The sequence below is a fragment of the Pygocentrus nattereri genome, chromosome 26, assembly GCF_015220715.1.
Source record: "Pygocentrus nattereri isolate fPygNat1 chromosome 26, fPygNat1.pri, whole genome shotgun sequence".
Classification (NCBI taxonomy): domain Eukaryota; kingdom Metazoa; phylum Chordata; class Actinopteri; order Characiformes; family Serrasalmidae; genus Pygocentrus; species Pygocentrus nattereri.
Genome location: NC_051236.1, coordinates 18134564 through 18153691, shown reverse-complemented (window position 1 = coordinate 18153691; position 19128 = coordinate 18134564). Strand labels below are relative to the sequence as shown.

The 19128-nt window shown below is 39.9% G+C and overlaps 3 protein-coding genes across 5 annotated transcripts; 1 reads left to right on the top strand and 2 right to left on the bottom strand.

The window, feature by feature from the left end:
* Nucleotides 1-172: 172 nt before the first annotated feature.
* si:dkey-28n18.9 (sorting nexin-6) lies at nucleotides 173-5052 on the bottom strand. Of its 2 annotated transcripts, XM_017718555.2 has the most exons (14): nucleotides 4750-5052; nucleotides 4295-4399; nucleotides 4107-4214; nucleotides 3114-3183; nucleotides 2829-2956; nucleotides 2537-2620; nucleotides 2363-2437; nucleotides 2203-2233; nucleotides 2026-2110; nucleotides 1856-1895; nucleotides 1674-1760; nucleotides 1402-1491; nucleotides 788-853; nucleotides 173-405 (listed from the first exon to the last, which is right to left on the bottom strand). In XM_017718555.2, the coding sequence occupies exons 1-14, from the start codon at nucleotides 4750-4752 to the stop codon at nucleotides 265-267; spliced, it is 1113 nt and encodes a 370-aa protein (XP_017574044.1). In that variant the 5' UTR covers nucleotides 4753-5052; the 3' UTR covers nucleotides 173-264. The 2 variants fall into 2 exon arrangements, with proteins under 2 accessions (XP_017574044.1, XP_017574035.1); XM_017718546.2 differs by lacking the exon at nucleotides 4750-5052 and having other exon boundaries at nucleotides 4295-4405.
* Nucleotides 5053-8410: 3358 nt separating this feature from the next.
* On the bottom strand, nucleotides 8411-14215 carry ccdc174 (coiled-coil domain containing 174). The gene is made up of 11 exons (XM_017718537.2): nucleotides 14064-14215; nucleotides 12143-12247; nucleotides 11932-12032; nucleotides 11771-11829; nucleotides 11490-11649; nucleotides 11099-11194; nucleotides 10586-10722; nucleotides 10400-10494; nucleotides 9980-10112; nucleotides 9188-9352; nucleotides 8411-9062 (listed from the first exon to the last, which is right to left on the bottom strand). Exons 1-11 carry the CDS (start codon nucleotides 14103-14105, stop codon nucleotides 8740-8742), a joined length of 1416 nt encoding a protein of 471 aa, XP_017574026.1. The 5' UTR covers nucleotides 14106-14215; the 3' UTR covers nucleotides 8411-8739.
* Nucleotides 14216-16008: 1793 nt separating this feature from the next.
* Nucleotides 16009-19042, top strand: ghrl (ghrelin/obestatin prepropeptide). 2 transcript variants are annotated; one of them, XM_017718525.2, is made up of 5 exons: nucleotides 16009-16110; nucleotides 18020-18175; nucleotides 18322-18411; nucleotides 18700-18811; nucleotides 18901-19042. In XM_017718525.2, the coding sequence occupies exons 2-5, from the start codon at nucleotides 18062-18064 to the stop codon at nucleotides 18903-18905; spliced, it is 321 nt and encodes a 106-aa protein (XP_017574014.1). In that variant the 5' UTR covers nucleotides 16009-16110; nucleotides 18020-18061; the 3' UTR covers nucleotides 18906-19042. The 2 variants fall into 2 exon arrangements, with proteins under 2 accessions (XP_017574014.1, XP_037390845.1); XM_037534948.1 differs by having other exon boundaries at nucleotides 16046-16110; nucleotides 18025-18175; nucleotides 18901-19011.
* The last annotated feature ends 86 nt before the right edge of the window (nucleotides 19043-19128 follow it).

The following is a 19128-nucleotide window of genomic DNA, read 5'->3' as shown; positions in this document are numbered from 1 at the left end:
GTTCACTCACATTCTGACATCAGTTACTGAGTAACTCACAAATGACAAATTAATATTGAGATAACAAAGTCAAACATTTACCTACAGGCAATAGTTACAGGCTTTATGACAAATATTATAAGACGAACATAACCAGTCATTTGACTCACATTACAAGACAGACATAACTCTGTTATTTCATTGTTACTGCTTTATTTAGAAATGTAGGATTTGCAAAAGCATGACATTGCTGGTTTAAAGAAACAAGTTTACAAAACTGTTCCTTTACACAGCAAATTTCTTACAAGCGTCCAGATGCTGAGACAAGAGGGCAGAGCTTTCACGTGCTGTGCTGAGCTGTTTCTCACACCAGCAAATCAGAAAGTCTCGCAGAAGACTGACACGGTCTCTGTGGTAATGCTCAATCTGACAGTATGAGAGTACAATACGACAGTATAAGAACACTAAATTACAACAGCTGAAAATAATTGGATAATTGAGATTCTTAATGGTGGAACACCCCTGGCATTGCAAGACTAGGCTTAATCCAGTTAATCAGGCCTTTGTTTACTGGTTAACTCTCTTGAAGCAACTTGAAGCTAAAAGCCTTGCTTAAAATCATAGGGGCAAAAAAGAGACTCCTACTGAGCCAAGTTTTATTACACATGGACAAGGAACAAAAAAATCTCACTGAATCTCACAGATTTCATCAAATGAGTGGAAATTATTAATTCAATAAATATCTTCTAAATTATCTTGGCAATAAACTAAAGAAGAGTCATGAAAGGCAAACCAGACTATTCTTTACCTCTTGTTTTGCCACAGATGAAATGATGTCAAACTCCTTCTGTGTAGCTTTCTGGACTCCCTCCATCTGCAATAGTTACGGTGAGTGCTCAGTGCATTAGTTTAACGCATGTACAGTCATAATGGTTTTTGTGTCACTGTCAATGACATGTTTTGCTGATTTTCTGAGTGAAAATAATGATCTTCTATATCCTTACCACAATTACTCTTTATTTGCATGTGGCATGTGCAAAAAGTAATTCAAATGTGTTTAATACAATAAACAAACAGCGTTTGTGTACTATAAAAAATGTCAAATTCAAGCTTATTTCCTGCAGAGCATGCGTGACAAGCTGTGGTCCTCATGGGCCAAAACACTGCACACTTGAACAACGGCCTCATTAAACACACCTGATTCAGCTCTTCAGTGAATTAGCAAGACATTTATGATCTGAATTCAGAGCGTTATGTGGGGGTAAACGTTAATCTCCACAGCACTTTGGCACGCCTGCTGTAGAGGATGTGTTATTTTACTTAGAAAATCAACAAAACAATGTAATTTCATCATTGTCATTAACAGACAGCACTGTTCAAGCTTTTTAATACAACTGTACATGATGTCTATAAAACACTCACAATTGCTTTCTTATTCGGCTTTGCTCTTTCTGAGTTCCTATTCGCAGTTTCCAGCTCCACTAGTTTGCAGGTTCTTCTGAACAGCATCTCCTACAAGTACGCAAAACAAAACAGACCATAACTCCAACAAGCACAACCCATAAACATCCAGTCCAAAAAACACCCCCATATTTTATAAGCTAGATCTCCAAACAGTGTTATTTAGGTGAGTGTTAAACTAGTGAGTACTGAGTTTGTTCATTTATGTGATTAGTGTCTGTGTCAGAACACACCCTCTTAGCTTCTTGGTAGCGTGACTCCAGATCCAGACCCAGACCCAAAGTGGAGATGTCATTATCAGACACTTTTTCATAGTTTATCTGAAAGGAAAAGCAACCAACCAAACCCAAATCCTATTCAGACTGCTGCAATGAACAATACACTAAAATGATGCATTATTACAAGTCGTACTTACTTTCACTGCTTCAATAATATCTGAGAGCTTCAAACAAATCCTAACAAAGACAAAGGTTTAGTGGGAAAAGCAGTTTTTCATTCATATCTGAAATGTAAAGGCAACATTCACACTCTTATAGAAAATGAGTTCATTAGACACTTTTATTCACTCTCATCACACACACTTACTTGGAGAAGGCCACAGCAGTTGGATTGTCCTGGTTTACACAAAGATGTAATGAAGTGGAGAAATGCCCACAGGCCAAAGCAAGTCCTAAAACACGCAAAGGCACGCAAACATTTTGTCTTCTACTCTTTTCCTCTGAACGTACGCATGCATGCTGTGTTACAGAAACTGAGTCTTACTTTGCTTATTCAGCACAACGTCAAGGAATTTCTGTTGGAAATGTCAAAACAGTTAAAAAGGAAAGTTCTGAGTAAGTCACATGAATGACAGTGACTAATGAGTGAGTGAGAAAGACTGAAACACTGAAAACAAGAACAAGGTTAGTAAGAAAGGCCATACCTCTGTAGACAATTTAAACAGAGCTGAAAGGTTTGTGCTGCTATCTCTCTCGCTTTGAAAAAACTCATCCACATCCTGAGGAAATACAATGGACATAAGGTTTTGTGTGTATTAATATGTGCTTTCTTTCTCTCTTGCTCTCTCTCTCATTCTCTCTCTCATACACCCACAGACCTTATGACCCTCCTTCCTCATCTCCTCCATGGCCTGACTGAGGCGGTTAAGGATGCCCTTTTTGCCACACTGTTTTCCAGGTGACTAGGAGACAACAGAAAGAAGAAATGCCAAGAAATGAGAATTAGTCATGACATTTATGGGCAGCATATGATTGCAATAGTATAATTACCTTCAAATAAGAAACTTAAAAAGGCATGAAAACATGTTTTTGTGGTTAATTTAGAGAAAGAGAGAGAGAGAGAGAGAGAGAGAGAGAGAGAGAGAGAGAGAGAGAGAGAGAGAGACACACCTCAGAGCTGTTGAGGAAGCTGTAGAGTGCTTTGCTCTTGCTGAGGGTGGTGTGTGCTGCCACCTGTTGGAGATAAAGCTCTAAAGCCTTACAGTAAATCATCCACTCGTCTCCGAGAGCCAGGAAACCTACGCACGCACGCACACACACACACACACACAAAATTCATATGCAAGTGTATACCAATAGTGTTAGCTACTATGTAAAACATACATTAGCAATCCAGTTACTGTCTTTCTATTTATTTCTTCTTCTTTTTTAACAGTTGTAGTGAATCAGACATACCAAGCTGCTTCAGTGCTTTAGCCTGTGAAAGTGAGGTGGAGGGCAGCGGCTTGCTGGGCAGAGGAGGAAACTATGAGTAGAAGATAAAGTTATGCAACACTTAGTACTGCAAGAACTTGTGCTGACAACAAAAAAGAGTGATTTTGCAGACTCAGCAGATTTTTAGGAACTTCACAATGAATGTTGTGAGCATTCATTCTTAGGGGAATAAATCTCTAACCCCAGACTGGATCACATTTCTTTATGAAACAATTCCTAATCATCATTGAAAATAACTTTGAATGCAATGCGTACATGTTTTATTTCTTTATCAGTGGTCATTAACACAGTAGTGGAATACAGACAACAAAAGCAAACTTTTACTTTACCAGAAGAACATTATTTATTGACTATTAAAATAGGAAATAACTGCAGTTTAAATTGTTAAACTTGCTCAGAAAAAAATGCCATTAGAAATTTTGCCCAAATTGTTCATCCCTGATTTGCCCAAATTATTCATCCCTGATGATATGATACCAAACATTGAAAAAATAGATGCAGTTGAATTGCTGCCTTCAAACAGACTTATTATGACACATAAATTAGGGCTGTGTATAAGAACCTAACAATATGATACATATGATACAAAGGTTATGATTTAATATATTGTGATATATTGCAATACTGTAAGCAATACAATATATTTTTTAGGAAAACTGTCACAGTATAAAAAGGGCAGCTCCATGTACATAAATCTGACTAAAAGAAAAAGTCTAATGGCTGTAGATAGATTCCAACACACTGCTATCTAACAGTTGGGGGTTTAAACACAACACAAAATCTGCCAGGAATCTTTGCATGTAAACTGTTAAATTCAGTTAATTTAAAAACAGAGACTGTACTTTTGAGAATCAATACAGTACTGCAAAATCTAATATTCTGTTACTCAAGTATTGATATTTTAGAATATCAGAAAAGGATGGAGAGGGTTAGAAAAGGATGGAGAACACTCACTATGACACCCTGGAGTCCTGGAACATCCTCCTGAGAGAAGAGACCCTGCTGAAGCCACTCAAAATCCTCATATGTCCTAAAAACGCACACTCCAGCACTGCTGCTTGACTGAGGGAAAGAAAGAAGGAGGAACGCTCTTAATATGCTTTTAAGCACATTCACAATACAGCGCAAGGCTGCTATCTCACCTTTTGAGATGTGATGGCAAAGGTTAGTGTATCTCCATCCTGTGTGACATCAGTGATCTTGATACTGCTACCATTCACACTCTGTGCTGAATCCTCATTCGATCCCTTCATAAACACCCACCAAAAATAACTCAGACAGATACTAAATGTACTTTCATTCAGACCAGTAGTTTGAAAAACGGGCAATATAGATACATATTTCAATTTCAAGTTGACAAACTGAGATACTTTCTATCTGAGATACTTTTATAGCAATTCATGTTTATTCTGACTGTATTACAAAAAACAAAACACATAAATACACAACTCATAACAAAACTGACACAAAATTCCTCCACCTCAGATGTTTCAAGAGCTTCTTTCCTTTATCATGTCTTTCACATTCTGCTCTACACACAGCAGGTGAGTTCACACAAAGATCATGTGATTATCACAAGCAAGAAGCATTCACTCACCATTATCTTCTCAACCCAGCCACAGTAGATCTGTGCAGGAAGATTTCTGACTGAACGGCAAAAACTTAATCAAAAAACAAAAGCGTACGTGAAACACTCCCTTAGTATACTAACCGAACAGTGCCTTCCCTCATATCTCCTCATGCAGTCTCTTATTGCTCTCTTTGTGCCTACAGCAGGCACACACACTCACAGAATGCCCACACACACAACTATGGAAAGCAGGATATCCTGTGAGTCAAAGTTCACAGCAGTCCCGTGATGTGCTTGTGTGGAGTTTGAGTTTGTCCCATCCCATCTGCCCAGTATTTGTTAATGTATGTTATTATAACCTGTGTGAGTGTGTATGTGAGAGAGGTCCAGCCACTCCCCCACCTCCCACCCCGTTCACCCAAAAAATTACAAGTCACTGTAGAAAAAAGAGCAGGCATGTCGCCTGGCCTGTGCTTCCAGGGGTTAAGCCCTGAATATTTTATCTCCTTACAACAAAGGTGTGAAACATAGGGGGTGCCAGTGGGTCCTGGGTGTCCTAAATAATCTCTTGGACCCCCCCAAAAAAAGACTAACAATTCTGACGGGTTGCTGAAAATAAACTTATAGTGAAGATATGCTGATCTTTAGATTCAAACAGAGACCCAAATATAAATCCAGAGAAAGGTCATTATTTATCCTACATCACAGTTGATGAGCTTCTCTGTCTTTAATATTCTTAACCAAGTATGCGGCACTGGTCTGCCTCAGGGTGGCGCTGTAGCGAATCAATTCACGCTTTTGGTTCTTCTTAGCCTTGCAACTGTAGCTGTGCCCAGGACACCTCAGAGGAACCTAACAATATTTAGCTTTCCCAAATTTGCATGAAAACCGTTACTCATTTAAAAAAACAAAGGCACTAGAGGAGATGTGGATGGATGAATGGGTGGATGGATGAATGGATGGATGGATGGACAGATACGTAGATAAACAGATAGATCTGACTGCAGAGCAGCAGATTTACAGCCGCAGTTTCACTCCAACGGTTTCAGGCCAGTGTAGCGCAGGCGCAGTAGGACAGCGCGACTGCGCCATGTGAACAAAGACCTTAGAGAAAAGTTGAGCGCTCCCATTCATATTTCGGTTAAACGCCTCTGATGTCAACAGCGACTGTTTGTGCTGGTTGTGTGTGTCGCCATGCCTATATTACCATTCAGGAAGGGATATTGTTGCTAATATACAAATCAACCATTGGTGGTTAAACCATAAGCCAAAACACTTTACAAAACCACCAGAAACCAAAAGAAAATAAACGTTAAAATAAAGTTTTTAACCTAAAGCTCAATATTATGCTCAGGTTGAGCCTGCTTGAGGTAGTTGTATTACTGCATATACAGACTTACCACAAACGTATTAGAAACCCACATAAAACCGCTGAAATCATTTTTCGCTGACTGTGCTCACTGGTGGTCTCTCAGGTTGTGTCAGGCTGTCCCAGATCTCGCTGCGTGTGCGATCAGCCCACTCTTCTCTCCTAATATGAGCACTGAGAGCCCACAGTGGGCGCACAGTCGGGCCTGACTGCCTGTACATCATCAACACTTTCCTTGTTTTTCTCTTTAATTGTTGGCGGGTAGTTCGCTAATGTGTGATCTCAAATGAGGGCCAAATAACGTGGTTTGTGTTGATGCTGTGTAGTCTCAGTCCAGTAGATGATGTATAGAGTGCTTCACTTGAAAGAGGCCCCGAATATTCTGTAACAACTCTCGCTTAGACGAAGCAATGTGAACCAAACAACGTGCAATGTGCTCCTCAGTAACAAGCTGGGCTGGCCCTGCACTGGAGCGATGAGGTAGGTGCCAGACCTCCGTTTGCAGAACCCCGTACCCCTTCATGTGCCTTGTAGAAAACGGAGATCACTTCCAGCATCGCATATAATGCAATCGATTACACACACGTCAAGGTACACTATATTTCCAAAAGTATTCGCTTGTCTTCCTTCACACGCATATGAACTTGAGTGACATCCATCCATCCATCCATCCATTATCTTCCGCTTCTCCGGGGTTCGGGTCGCGGGGGCAGCATCCTAAGCAATGAAGCCCAGACCTCCCTTTCCCCAGCCACTTCCACCAGCTCTCCAAGGGGGATTCCGAGGCGCTCCCAGGCCAGCTGGGCGATATAGTCGCGCCAGCGTGTCCTGGGTCTTCCCCGGGGTCTCATCCCAGGTGGACACGCCTGTGACACCTCCCGAGGGAGGCGTCCAGGAGGCATCCTAACCAGATGCCCGAACCACCTCAGCTGGCTCCTCTCGACGTGAAGAAGCAGCGGCTCTACTCTGAGTCCCTCCCGGATGACTGAACTTCTCACCCTATCTCTAAGGGAGAGTCCAGACACCCTGCGGAGGAAACTCATTTCGGCCGCTTGTATTCGCGATCTTATTCTTTCGGTCATAGGGTTTAATATGAAGTCGGCCCACCCTTTGCAGCTATAACAGCTTCAACTCTTCTGGGAAGGCTTTCCACAAGGGTTAGGAGTGTGTTTATGGGAATTTTTGACCATTCTTCCAGAAACGCATTTGTGAGGTCAGACATTGATGTTGGATGAGAAGACCTGGCTCACAGTCTCTGCTCTGCATCATCCCAAAGGTGTTCTATCGGGTTGAGGTCAGGACTCTGTGCAGGTCAGTCAAGTTCTTCCACACCAAACTCGCTCATCCATGTCTTTATGGACCTTGCTTTATGCACTGGTGTGCAGTCGTGCTGGAACAGGAAGGGGTCATCCCCAAACTGTTCCCACAAAGTTGGGGGCATGAAATTGTCCAAAATCTCTTGGACTGCTGAAGAATTAAGAGGTACTTTCACTGGAACTAAGGGGCCGAGCCCAACTCCTGAAAAACAACCCCACACCATAATCCCCCTCCACTAAACTTTACACTTGGCACAATGCAGTCAGACAAGCACCGCTCTCCTGGCAACCACCAAACTCAGATTCTTCCCTCGGAATGCCAGAGAACCTGATTCGTCACACCAGTGAACACGTCTCCACTGCTCTAGAGTCCAGTGGCGGCGCTTTACACAACTGCATTCGACTCTGCATTGCGCTTGGTGACATAAGGCTTGGATGCAGCTGCTGGGCCATGGAAACCCGTTCCATGAAGCTCTCTATGCTGTTCTTTAGTTAATCTGAAGGCCACATGAAGTTTGGAGGTCTGTAGTGATTGACTCTGCAGAAAGTTGGCGACCTCTGCGCACTATGTGCCTCAGCATCCGCTGACCCCTCTCTGTCATTTTACTTGGCCTACCACTTCGTGGCTGAGTTGCTGTCGTTCCCAATCGCTTTGACTTTGTTATAATACCACTGACAGTTGATTGTGGAATATTTAGTAGCGAGCAAATTTCACGACTGGACTTGTTGCACAGGTGGTATCCTATCATGATACTATGCTGGAATTCACTGAGCTCCTGGGAGAGACCTGTTCTTTTACTAATGTTTGTAGAAGCAGTCTGCATGCCCAGGAGCTTGGTTTTATACACCTGTGGCCATGGAAGTGTTTGAAACACCTGAATGCAATGATTTGGATAGGTGAGTGAATACTTTTGGCAATATAGTGTATAAACTTAAGAAAGGACAAGTTCATAACTAATTTCTTTCCAAATGTTCAAATAAACTATATTATTTCAGACCAGACTGATTTCTTAGATCTCTCTTTAATACAATGACAAACTCTACAGGAAAGGCATCCCTTATATATTACATGTGTCATTTGCCAAGCCACTTGCTTTATGTTTCCCATATTTCATCCAGCTTGTTGCTGCTACAGCCCTGACACCCATGTGCCATATGCTACTCTCTAGATCCACTGCACAACTGAAATTTTAAGAAGTGAACAAATGCAACTCAGAGCACTTCTTCTATGAGAGGAATTGTTTATGAATCTCTCGACTAATTAAAGAACAATATAAGAGGAATAAATACACCCCACTATTTAATAACAAATGTTCAGAAAGAAATCAAAGTTCAAACTGAGTGTTTGTAGAAGGACAAAAGGTCATCCACACTCTGTGTCTGCACAGGAGCTTCTGGTTTTTGTTGAGGTTGTGAACATTTAGACTGCTCTGTAAAAGGCACATGTGTATTTTGTGTCTGTCTTTCTATGCCGTCTTGAAACAATCCCCTCTGCGTTTCAGACCATTTGAAGGCAAGTTTTCCTTTGCTCCGGCTCTCTTCTCCAGACCGGACATGACCAGCTTTTCTGTTGTCTGTGAAATACAAAGAGGGCGGGGCAAACTCTGTATCCCGCTCCTCACGACGACGACTTGTCCACTGACCCCAAGAGAATTCTATCAGGAGGAAATTACAGCAACATCGACATCAGGGTCAAATTAAACAAGTCTGACAATCAACTAGTAATTTTATATATTTATATTCATTATGATGACAAACTTGGGTTATTTGGTCATGTTACCTTTGCCTTTATCCCATTCTCTGACATATGGCACCCCTGGTCTAGTGTCCTTTCTCTCTTGAATTTCGACCTCCACCTTCTGTACTGCAGCCTCAGGGGCAGGAGGCCCAATCAAATAATCAGCCTCAGCTTCATCTTCATCCACATCTCCACCAGCAGCAGAAGCTACAAGAAAGTAGGAATAAAACAGACACCTAGTACATCCACACAAAAATCCACTATCAGCAGAAAATCCAATTTTGCATTTCGTTCAACACCTTTACAAGCACTTCAGTAATCTGATAATACAAAATCCAGGTCAACTTGAGTCAGTCAATAATAAAACTACTTTCAAAACACAGGACATGCACCACAGCTGCTTAGCAACTTGCTGATAAACTAACCTAAGAGGCACAGCATGTAACATAAAATTCAAATTTATTGTCAGTTCAACGTTAAGTCCCTTTACTGGTATTCACATGGAATTTTAATGCTTTTGTCATTTGTTGCATTTTTGTGGCTGTCATGCTGAGCTTTTTTTTTTTTTTTTTAACATTTTACAATTTTCCAAACAACAAAAAAAGTTCAAAAACAATTACACACAAATTTATTAAAAAACAATTACTAAGCTGAAATCCATGCCTTGTTGGATGCATGTAAATACACTCACTGACACTGCCATTATGCATATTAACACATACACATACATGCACTCATACATATGAACTACATTATCTACTTCTTTTCCAACATAGCCAGAAGGCACACACATCAACCTCCTAGGTACGTTGTCTTTAACACACAAATATATACCTTCTCGCTCTTCAGTTCCTGACTCCAGCTTGCTTTTCTTCATCCTCCTCATCCTCACTTTTGCCAATCGAGCCTCAAGCAGAGCTTTCCTCTTGTCCTTTAGCTGCTCTCGCTTGGTACGTTGGTCTGTGGTCTAGAGAGTAATTAGTTTTTTTTTTTTAAATAGTAATTACTCCATCAGTGCAACAAGCAGATAACTGCTATATAATTCTCTCTACAAAGATTTTAAGGCTTCTTGTGTTTCTTTAAAAAGTCAATTGGCCACTGGCAGAATGATGCAACCTTAAATGCTAGCTATGTTTAAAATAACAATGTCATGCAACCACCGAAAGATGGTTCAGTCCTGGCTGGGAATCAGCACAGCATAGCCTACTACTAAAAACCTGGCGCATCACTTGGCTGTCCCTTTGATGTTCTCACCTGGTCTCTTAGCATATCCAAAGTTTCTCTCTGTTTTCTACGTTGTTCCTCATCTTGAGAAAAAGCAAAGTATCCAACACCCAGGTCTCTGGCCTCTGAAAATACACAAAACATTATTAATACTTACCGTACACTTTCACACAGATATCTTGACAGCAGTCAAAGTGAATGCTGTCCATATCTCACCTTGATCTCGGATGTTTTCATAGTGAAGGGGACCCACAGGTCTCTTCATCTGCTCCTCTTCCTCCCTTTCCCACTGTTCTCTCTGCAGCTCTCTCCTCATATCTTCAGATAACAGAGTCTTTTCAGGTCCAGCCACTCTACAGACAGATACACACAATTATGTGTACACATTCATCATATGTGTATTATGTGAGTGGCAATTTAAATACAAACTGTTTACATCAACATTCATGTATTCTCTCTGAAATGGCTTAAAACTCTTGATCTTTCAAACATGATCTGACTTAATGCACTAAATGTATTAACTTTTTAATTGATTTTTTAACAAACTGTTGCCAAACAGATTAAAATAAGAAAAATAAGAAACGATAAAATAATTATAACGATAAAAGAATCATGTTCATTACACTGCCTAAATTTACATCATTTAAAAAAATCTGTGAAAACATAAAAATATTCATCACTAGTGTATGAGAGAAAGTGAAAGATGCCCCCCCCCTCATTGGCGCATACTTTTTGTTCTGTAAATCTTGATCCAGTTTCTGAAACTCAGGTAAATCTTTTCTCAAACACCTCCTTGATCGACCCAAAGCATCAACATAGTCCACCCTGGGAGAAAAGTAGAGAAAGAACACTTAGATCCTCCATACAAAGTGAACAGTTTTCATTGTTAAGGATATTGATTGTGTATTCCAGTGTTTCCCAACCCTGGTCCTGGACAACCCCCTGCCCTGCACATTATACTGCTCCCAGTGCTCCCAACACATGTGATCTAATTAATCAGCTCATTAACAACCCCTTCAAGTGGGTGTGCTGGGAGCCACAAAAACATCAAAACGAGCAGAGCAGGGGTATTCCATGACCAGGGTTAGGAACTTGGGATGAAAGCAAACACCTATCATACCATTCTTCATCTGCATTCTGTGGGGGTAGGATAGGAATGTGCGTGTCAGACTCTTCTCCATCTCTGTCTCCTTTCTCAATCTCTCTGCTGTGCAACTGTTTCTTCTGCTCAATAATCTTCTGGGTGAAGTCAACCAAGTAAAGACTTTCAGTCTCCTCATCTAAAGAAGAAAAGAACCAGAGTGTTTTTTAAATCTTAGTAGGTGTGTATCTGTGAGGTTGCCAACTGTTAATAACTTGCGCTTAATAAGGCCACATTTCTTAAACAAAGGCTACTTGTACCTGGGAAATCCCCTTTAGTCATCTGTTCATAGAGTCGTGCCTTCTCCTCCAACCTCTGCCTAAGAGAATATAATGAGCAGAGAGCAAAATAAATGGAGCTGTATTAAAAATGATAGACTGAAAGCTTTGTAAAAGATGTTTATTTGCACACCAAGTGTCACCTTGATTTGTCTAAATTTTGTTCTTCCTCTGCAGTTTGCTCTACATCCCTCTGAGCACGTGCAGACACACCTTCATTCTGTTTGCTCCAAATACTAGGCTTCTGCATGTGAACCAACATACAAAACCAATAAATCAGTCCAATGCTGTTAAAAAAACAATATAAACACACATCAGTAATCATTTGTGTTATTTCCCATTAGGCTTACTTGCCTTTACTTTGCTGTGTGATTTGGGTGCAGTTCCCACATCTTGGGCAAGTCGTTCCTGTTTGAATGCTTCTTGCTTCCGATAAAGCTCCGCTTTTAGGTCAACTAGCTGTTTAAAGAGTAAACAAATAAATAAGAAAGTAATGAATAGAAAGGAATTTAAAGCTTTCCTAATATTGTGCTGGCAGAGAGGTGCACATTTTAAAAATGTAAGCTATGTACTCCAGCACATTATTTTCTGAATGAAACAATGACTATGAAATTAAAATGCACATTGTAAGCTTTAATTCAAGCACATTTATACCTATATTGGGCAACCCTAAAAATTACAGACCTTGTTATACAGTCTGATGTGTCTTGGTTGTTTCTTTGCTACATGTGTAGACATGCAAAAGAAAGCTAACAATAGGTCTGGAGGTGATTGTTGATCCTGCATTTGCATCAAAAGTTTGCTTTGCTGTTGTCTCTCAATAGTACGACCAAAGACATTTCAATGCTAATAAAGTAGGCAGTCATGAGGAAAGGAACTCAAGACTAAACTAATCAGAGACATCACCCAAGCTGTATATTATACAGACATATATATACATATACACACACACACACAAATATCCAAATCATTGAATTCAGGTGTTCCAATCACTTCCATGGCCACAGGTGTATAAAACCAAACACCTAGGCATGCAGACTGCTTCTACAAACATTTGTGAAAGAATGGGTCGCTCTCAGGAGTTCAGTGAATTCCAGCATGGTACCATAATAGGATGCCACCTGTGTAACAAGTACTAAACATTCCACAGTCAACTGTCAGTGTTATTATAACAAAGTGGAAGTGACTGGGAATGACAGCAACTCAGCCACGAAGTGGCTGGCCACGTAAAATGACAGAGCGGGGTCAGCAGATGCTGAGGTGTGCAGAGGTCGCCAACTTTCTGCAGTCAATCACTACAGACCTCCAAACTTGATGTGGCCTTCAGATTAGCTCAAGAACAGCATGTAGAGAGCTTCATAGAATTCAAAGGATCTCTTAATGCTTCAGCAGACCAAGAGACCATTTTGGACAATTTCATGCTCCTAACTTTGTGGGCCATTCTCCTTCCTGTTCCAACATGACTGCACACCAGTCCACAAAGCAAGGTCCATAAAGACATGGAAGAGCAAGTTTGGTGTGGAAGAACTTGACTGGCCTGCACAGAATCCTGACCTCAACCCAATACAACACCTTTGAGATTAATTAGAGCAGAGACTGTGAGCCAAGCCTTCTCATCCAACATCAGTGTCTGACCTCACAAATGCGTTTCTAGAAGAATGGTCAAAAATTCCCATATACACACTCCTAAACCTTGTGGAAAGCCTTCTCAGAAAAGCTGAAGCTGTTATAGCTGCAAAGGATGGGCCGACTTCATATTAAACCCTATGGATTAAGAATGGGATGTCACTCAATTTCATATGCGTATGGAGGAAGACAAGCGAATACTTTTGGCAATATAGTGTACAAAGAGAGTTGTTATGCTTGAATAAAAACGGACACTCCGCCATTTCAATCATTCTTTTTAACCGTTAACCCAATAAGCCAAAGTAACGAACGGGTCAGTCGCGGACAGGACTGCTTAATACTGGCGAGTAATCTAGCGTTAGCGAGCTAGCTAGTTAGCTAGATTAACACTTTACTTGCGTTAAGATTCAATGCGGAATTTAACATTTTCCTGCGAATGTTTAAAATGGTTCATATGCAAGACAGTTCAGTCATCGTAACTTTACACTAGATATCCGCAAATAAAACCACAGTTTCCATGTGAACGCATACTGCTAGGTTATGTAGCTAGCTAGCTAGGTGGTTTAGCTTGCTAACTGAACCCAAATACCAAAAGAACTATTGAAGTCGACGCCGGACGGCTATGGCAAAAAGACGGTGTTCAACTCACCGACGAAGCGGTCACACTGTACTGCTTCTTCTTTTTATCCATGTTAACATACGTTACTAACGTTTATGGTCCTGAAAAGGTTTACTCAGTTCACTCACAAAGCACCATCTTGTAAATAATGCTGTGAAGAAGCCGAGATCAAACCTCACAGCTGCCGCCTGCTGCTGAGGGGCTTTACTGCAAGAGAACAGACCACAGCCAGCCCTAGTCCTTCCAACGGTCTGCTTCTGGCGTTTGTGTGAGCTTATGTACTAGAAACAGTCGTGATTCATTTTTAAGTAATGACCACATTTTCCAACTTTCCTTTATCCCTTATAGTGAACAAACCGTTTCTGTCACCGTGCCTTTAAGAATGATATCTATTCTGGACTGGGTTTCCCAACAGCATGTTAGCAGAGAGATGACTCTTAAATGGTACACTGCCAGAAAAAAAGTTCTGTGCAAGTACAAACCATGAAACTATACCTTCAAAGCTACAGCAAAGATTTTAAGGTCCAAAACTTAAAACAAAACCTTTTTTCGCAGGGGAAAGGTGTGTATTTGTATCTTTTCATAACCTAATGTTACAGAACAATAAAAGAAATGTGAAAGAAATGTTTGATGCTTTTGTTAGAGGGTATATACCACATGAAACCAAATGTTCCTCACTTTTTTAAAATAAGGGTACAAATTTGTTTAAATACTCTGCAGTTTAACGTGTATCTTTTTAACCCAATGTGCCAAAACGACGAACGTTTCAGTCGCAGACTACACTGCATCCATCCATCCATCCATCCATCCATCCATCCATCCATCCATCCATTTTCTAAGCCGTTGCTCCGTCAGGGTCACGGGACTACACTGCATATGTACTGCATATGTAATCTTGGTGAGTGAGCTGTGAAACATTCTGCTCACATTAACACCCAATCAGAAATGTTCTTAACCTAATGTTTTAGTAAAGAATAATAATATAAAACAGCTGGAGGCATTAAGTGAGTTGATGTCAGTACAACTTAAAAATATATAATCTCAATGAAATATTGCACAATTATGTTCACTATCTAAAGATACTGAGGATATTGCTCCAGTGACAGGAGGGGAACCATCTGAGTGATAGTACAGTACCTTTTTCTGAGAGTGTAAAGTGAGCGTCACTAAAGAAACAGATATATGCACATGTATTGGGTTTGGTGATATCATAAAAAAGTGATTTCAATGTATTTACAGTTTTTCCATATATGCACTAGGGAGTAAATTGTACATTTGAAACATTAGAATGGTTACATACTATATCAAACTTTTACTTCAAAAAAGTGTGGAAATTTTTTTTTTATTATTTGAGCCCTGTAAACATTTCTCACACTGCTCAGTGTGTTGTGATGTATTTAACGGTAGTGTATAAAGACATGATCTAGATGCAGAATGATAAACATTAAGTAGATCTATGACTGGATCTAAGATAAATTCAATAAAGCAGCTCTAATAGAAAGCCTGCAAGCCTCAGATTTCAGCACTAAGCTCATCTTCAGCTTACACCCACTCAAACAATGGTATGACCTGTGTTTGTTAGAGGCTTAAACTATTTTTTCATGTTCATAGTATAGTCACAGAGATATTCAAAACAAATAAGTCAGCTATTTAATAAAGACTACTGTATGCATCCATTAAGTGTTGAGCGTGTATGTTTAGTTCTGGGAGATTATCAACAGCAGAACTATGTCACTTTAATCATCACATCATAACACAGAAGTTCAGGAAGAAAAACTTTCCATTCACTTCACCAGCCACCTTATGTCTATTGCTAACGTGAATGTGGAATTGTAATGTGAAGTCTCTAAGTGACCAGTATCTCTTATCTTTATAATACACATACTCACACATACAAATATTTAAAAACACTATTAGTGTCAAAAATATTCACCACATTAAGGGACAGGGACATTCCACTGTGTTTGTTTTTACAGTCCTCTCTCTTATGAGTCCAGATAAGCAGCAGCCTATTTAAGAGTGAAGCACTGTGTAGAGTGAACTGCTGATACCACCATCTCGTCCTTTGCTTGACCAGGTAAGACACACAGCCATATACTAAACGTATTAAAACATACTACCTGTAGAGAAATTCTTTCTTGCGTATACAGCCACCTGTGTTTGAGAGTGGCCACTAATGTGAACAAAACCTTGTATTTCCAAAATGGTAACTTCATAGGAGAAGCAAAAAACATATTTAACTTTAATGTACATCAATGAAACAAGATTTCATGTTACATTATGATAAAATTCTAAGTAAAAAGGCAACTTACCTGTTTCAAATTATGTATAAATTTTATATGGCCAAAATCAAAATACAAGATTTTATGTGTATACAAACACTGGTCAAATTACATGTTTTATTATTTCTAAATAAAAATAAATACACATTCTCTAAAATATTAATTTATTTTCTTCATTTAACATATTGAAGATATTGAAGGTATATATATATATATATATATATATATATACACATCCCCAATTCCAATGAAGTTGGGATGTTGTGTAAAACATAAATAAAAACTTTTCAACCTATATTCAAAGACAAGATATTTAATGTTCAAATGGACAAACTTTATTGTTTTTTGCAAATATTCACTCATTTTGAATTTGATGCCTGCAACATGTTCCAAAGAAGTTGGGACAGGGGCAACAAAAGACTGGGAAAGTTAAGGAATACTCAAAAAAACACCTGTTTGGAACATTCCACAGGTGAACAGGTTAATTGGAAACTCACATTGTTGGTTGGATATTTTTGGTTGGTGAACTATTCTCCATCCAGCAGAGATACTGGGGTGTTTAAATTTTCCAGCAGCACTGCTGTGTGTAATCATGAAGATTACAGAATGTTTCAACACCCAAATAATACTTGCTGTGGTGGTCCTGTGGGATTCCTGACCACTGAAATACATAATTTTAATTAAACTCATACAAATCAAATCAAATCAAATCAAATTTATTTGTATAGCGCTTTTTACAATGGATGTTGTCACAAAGCAGCTTTACAGAATTTCAGAAAAGACAAAGTTTCCACAGGACTGTAAGAATGTACAGAATGTACAGAAACCCCCCAGTGGGCAAGCCGGGGGCAACAGTGGCAAGGAAAAACTCCCTCAGAACTGAGGAAGAAACCTTGGGAGGAACCAGGCTCACCAGGGGGGACCCATCCTCCTCTGGTCAAACTACCTACAAGTGATTATACTACTAATATTAACAGCAGTAATATTGATATTAGGAATATCTAGGAGTCTATGAGAACATCAGCGTAGGGTGGGCAGCTCATCCAAGGTGGTCCAACGTGGGCAGCTGGTCTGAAGTGGGTAGCAGGAGGGCTCGGCAGTCAGTCGTCCTTCAGTGTCTAGCCGGACATGTGGGCGGTTGTATACTCGGAAAAAAAAAGCAGGTAAATGGAATTAGTTTTGTTCTATCCGTTTGTACATGAACAGGGAATGTAAACATTTACAGAGTGTGGCTAATGACTCCGGCAGATCTGACTATGACAGCTTAACTAAAAGGAGAGAACCAGAAGGAGACACACAACATTTCGGCATCCCTCCGCTCCACCGTCCACAAACTTGAGTGACTGCGTGCGAGCAGCGGGACGACAGCACCAGCGTCTCAGTTTACTATAATTCCCTGTGTCCATGGACCCCAGGATCTGCTGCCTTTATCTAAGGGGGAACATTACCTACCAAAAGCTAAACTGAACAAGTGTGTTTTCAGCCTAGTCTTAAAGATTGAGACTGTGTCTGAGTCCCGAACAGTTTCTGGAAGATCATTCCAGAGTTTGGGGGCTTTATAAGAAAAAGCAAACATTATAAGAAAAATACAAACATTATACATATATGACTTTCAACAGTCATTGGATTATTCTCACAGCCAGCTACTACAGACTGATTGATCAAAAACTGCTGTACTAATTTTGTTGTCACTTTTGGCTGGAGGTTAGCTGCTTGGTTTCAGGAGATACCAAGAGCCTGCTCAGGATGCCATGCCCAAATCGCACAGGTCATGCAATCTTGCTCCTCTTTGCTCTGTCCTTGTGGGCTGAATGTGTTATGTCTGGCTCCAGCTTCCTCAGCCCCACCCAGAAACCACAGGTGAGGTAGATAAGGCACACGTATGACAAAACTCAATGTTTTTCTGTGTGTGTATATATATATATATATATATATAGTTTAGTGAGTAGCTTTCTAGCTGTGTTTTAGAGATGATGAGATGCTCAGCCATTAAGTGTGTGTTTTAGGGTCGTGGAGACCGCAAGCCACCCCGACTGGGACGGAGGGCTGCTGCAGACCTAGAGATTCCTATTCCTTTGGAGGATAACCATTTCATGGTATGTATATCAAACAGTATGTACAATTATTAATAAGGAATATTCACTTTACTAATAGGATCTGAAAAATTATTTCAAACATTAAATGTAGTAAACATTTCAGTATACTTCCAGTACACTATGTAATATGTACCAAAAATGCTCTAAAGTAAATTAAATATATTTCTGTAAAGGGAAACAAAGTATGACCATTCAGAACTACAGTTAAGAAAAGGTGCATCACGATGGTTATGACACAGGGGACACCATTTAAATGACTTTTTTACTCTTTTTCCATGCCTGTCTTAGATGAGCGCACCTTTTCAGCTGGGTGTGTCTCTGACAGAGGAGGAATATGAGGAGTATGGCCCGATGTTACAGAAGATTCTGCTGAATGTCCTCGGTGATACACCCCCTTTAGGTTTGTTCTAGTTGAGATTTCTTCTGTTGTAAACACTAATACTGAAACAAAACCAGAAAAATCCTTCTTTTTTTCCTCATTTGTTTCAGAGTGACCAAACCACCAGATCTTGAAAGGACTTCAATTCCTACAACTTACTGTCAGAAAATGCATCAATGAGTGATCATCTATGAACTTTTTAAGTTGATTGTTAAAAAAATGAATAAAATTCTAATTTGAGGAGCTCTCTAAGCGTTGTGTCTGTGGTTTTATGTGTTATTCCACAGTTGTTTGTGATTAAACATTAAAGCAGAATTCCACTGATTGAATTGCTAAGA

Bases quoted from the DNA above. Each gene is read 5' to 3' on its own strand.
- si:dkey-28n18.9 (XM_017718546.2), bottom strand. From the start codon at position 4,405: ATGAAGGGATCGAATGAGGATTCAGCACAGAGTGTGAATGGTAGCAGT. The intron at 3,184-4,106 runs GTGAGTGTTCTC...TTCTACTCATAG, and splicing joins CAGGACTCCAGGGTGTCATA to TTTCCTCCTCTGCCCAGCAA. The intron at 2,111-2,202 runs GTAAGACTCAGT...TGCGTGTTTTAG, and splicing joins CGTTGTGCTGAATAAGCAAA to GACTTGCTTTGGCCTGTGGG.
- ccdc174 (XM_017718537.2), bottom strand. From the start codon at position 14,105: ATGGATAAAAAGAAGAAGCAGTACAGTGTGACCGCTTCGTCG. The intron at 10,113-10,399 runs GTGAGAACATCA...ATTACTCTCTAG, and splicing joins TGGATATGCTAAGAGACCAG to ACCACAGACCAACGTACCAA. The intron at 9,353-9,979 runs GTATATATTTGT...ACTTTCTTGTAG, and splicing joins AGGAACTGAAGAGCGAGAAG to CTTCTGCTGCTGGTGGAGAT.
- ghrl (XM_017718525.2), top strand. From the start codon at position 18,062: ATGCCATGCCCAAATCGCACAGGTCATGCAATCTTGCTCCTCTTTGCT. The intron at 18,176-18,321 runs GTGAGGTAGATA...TGTGTGTTTTAG, and splicing joins GCCCCACCCAGAAACCACAG to GGTCGTGGAGACCGCAAGCC. The intron at 18,412-18,699 runs GTATGTATATCA...TGCCTGTCTTAG, and splicing joins TGGAGGATAACCATTTCATG to ATGAGCGCACCTTTTCAGCT.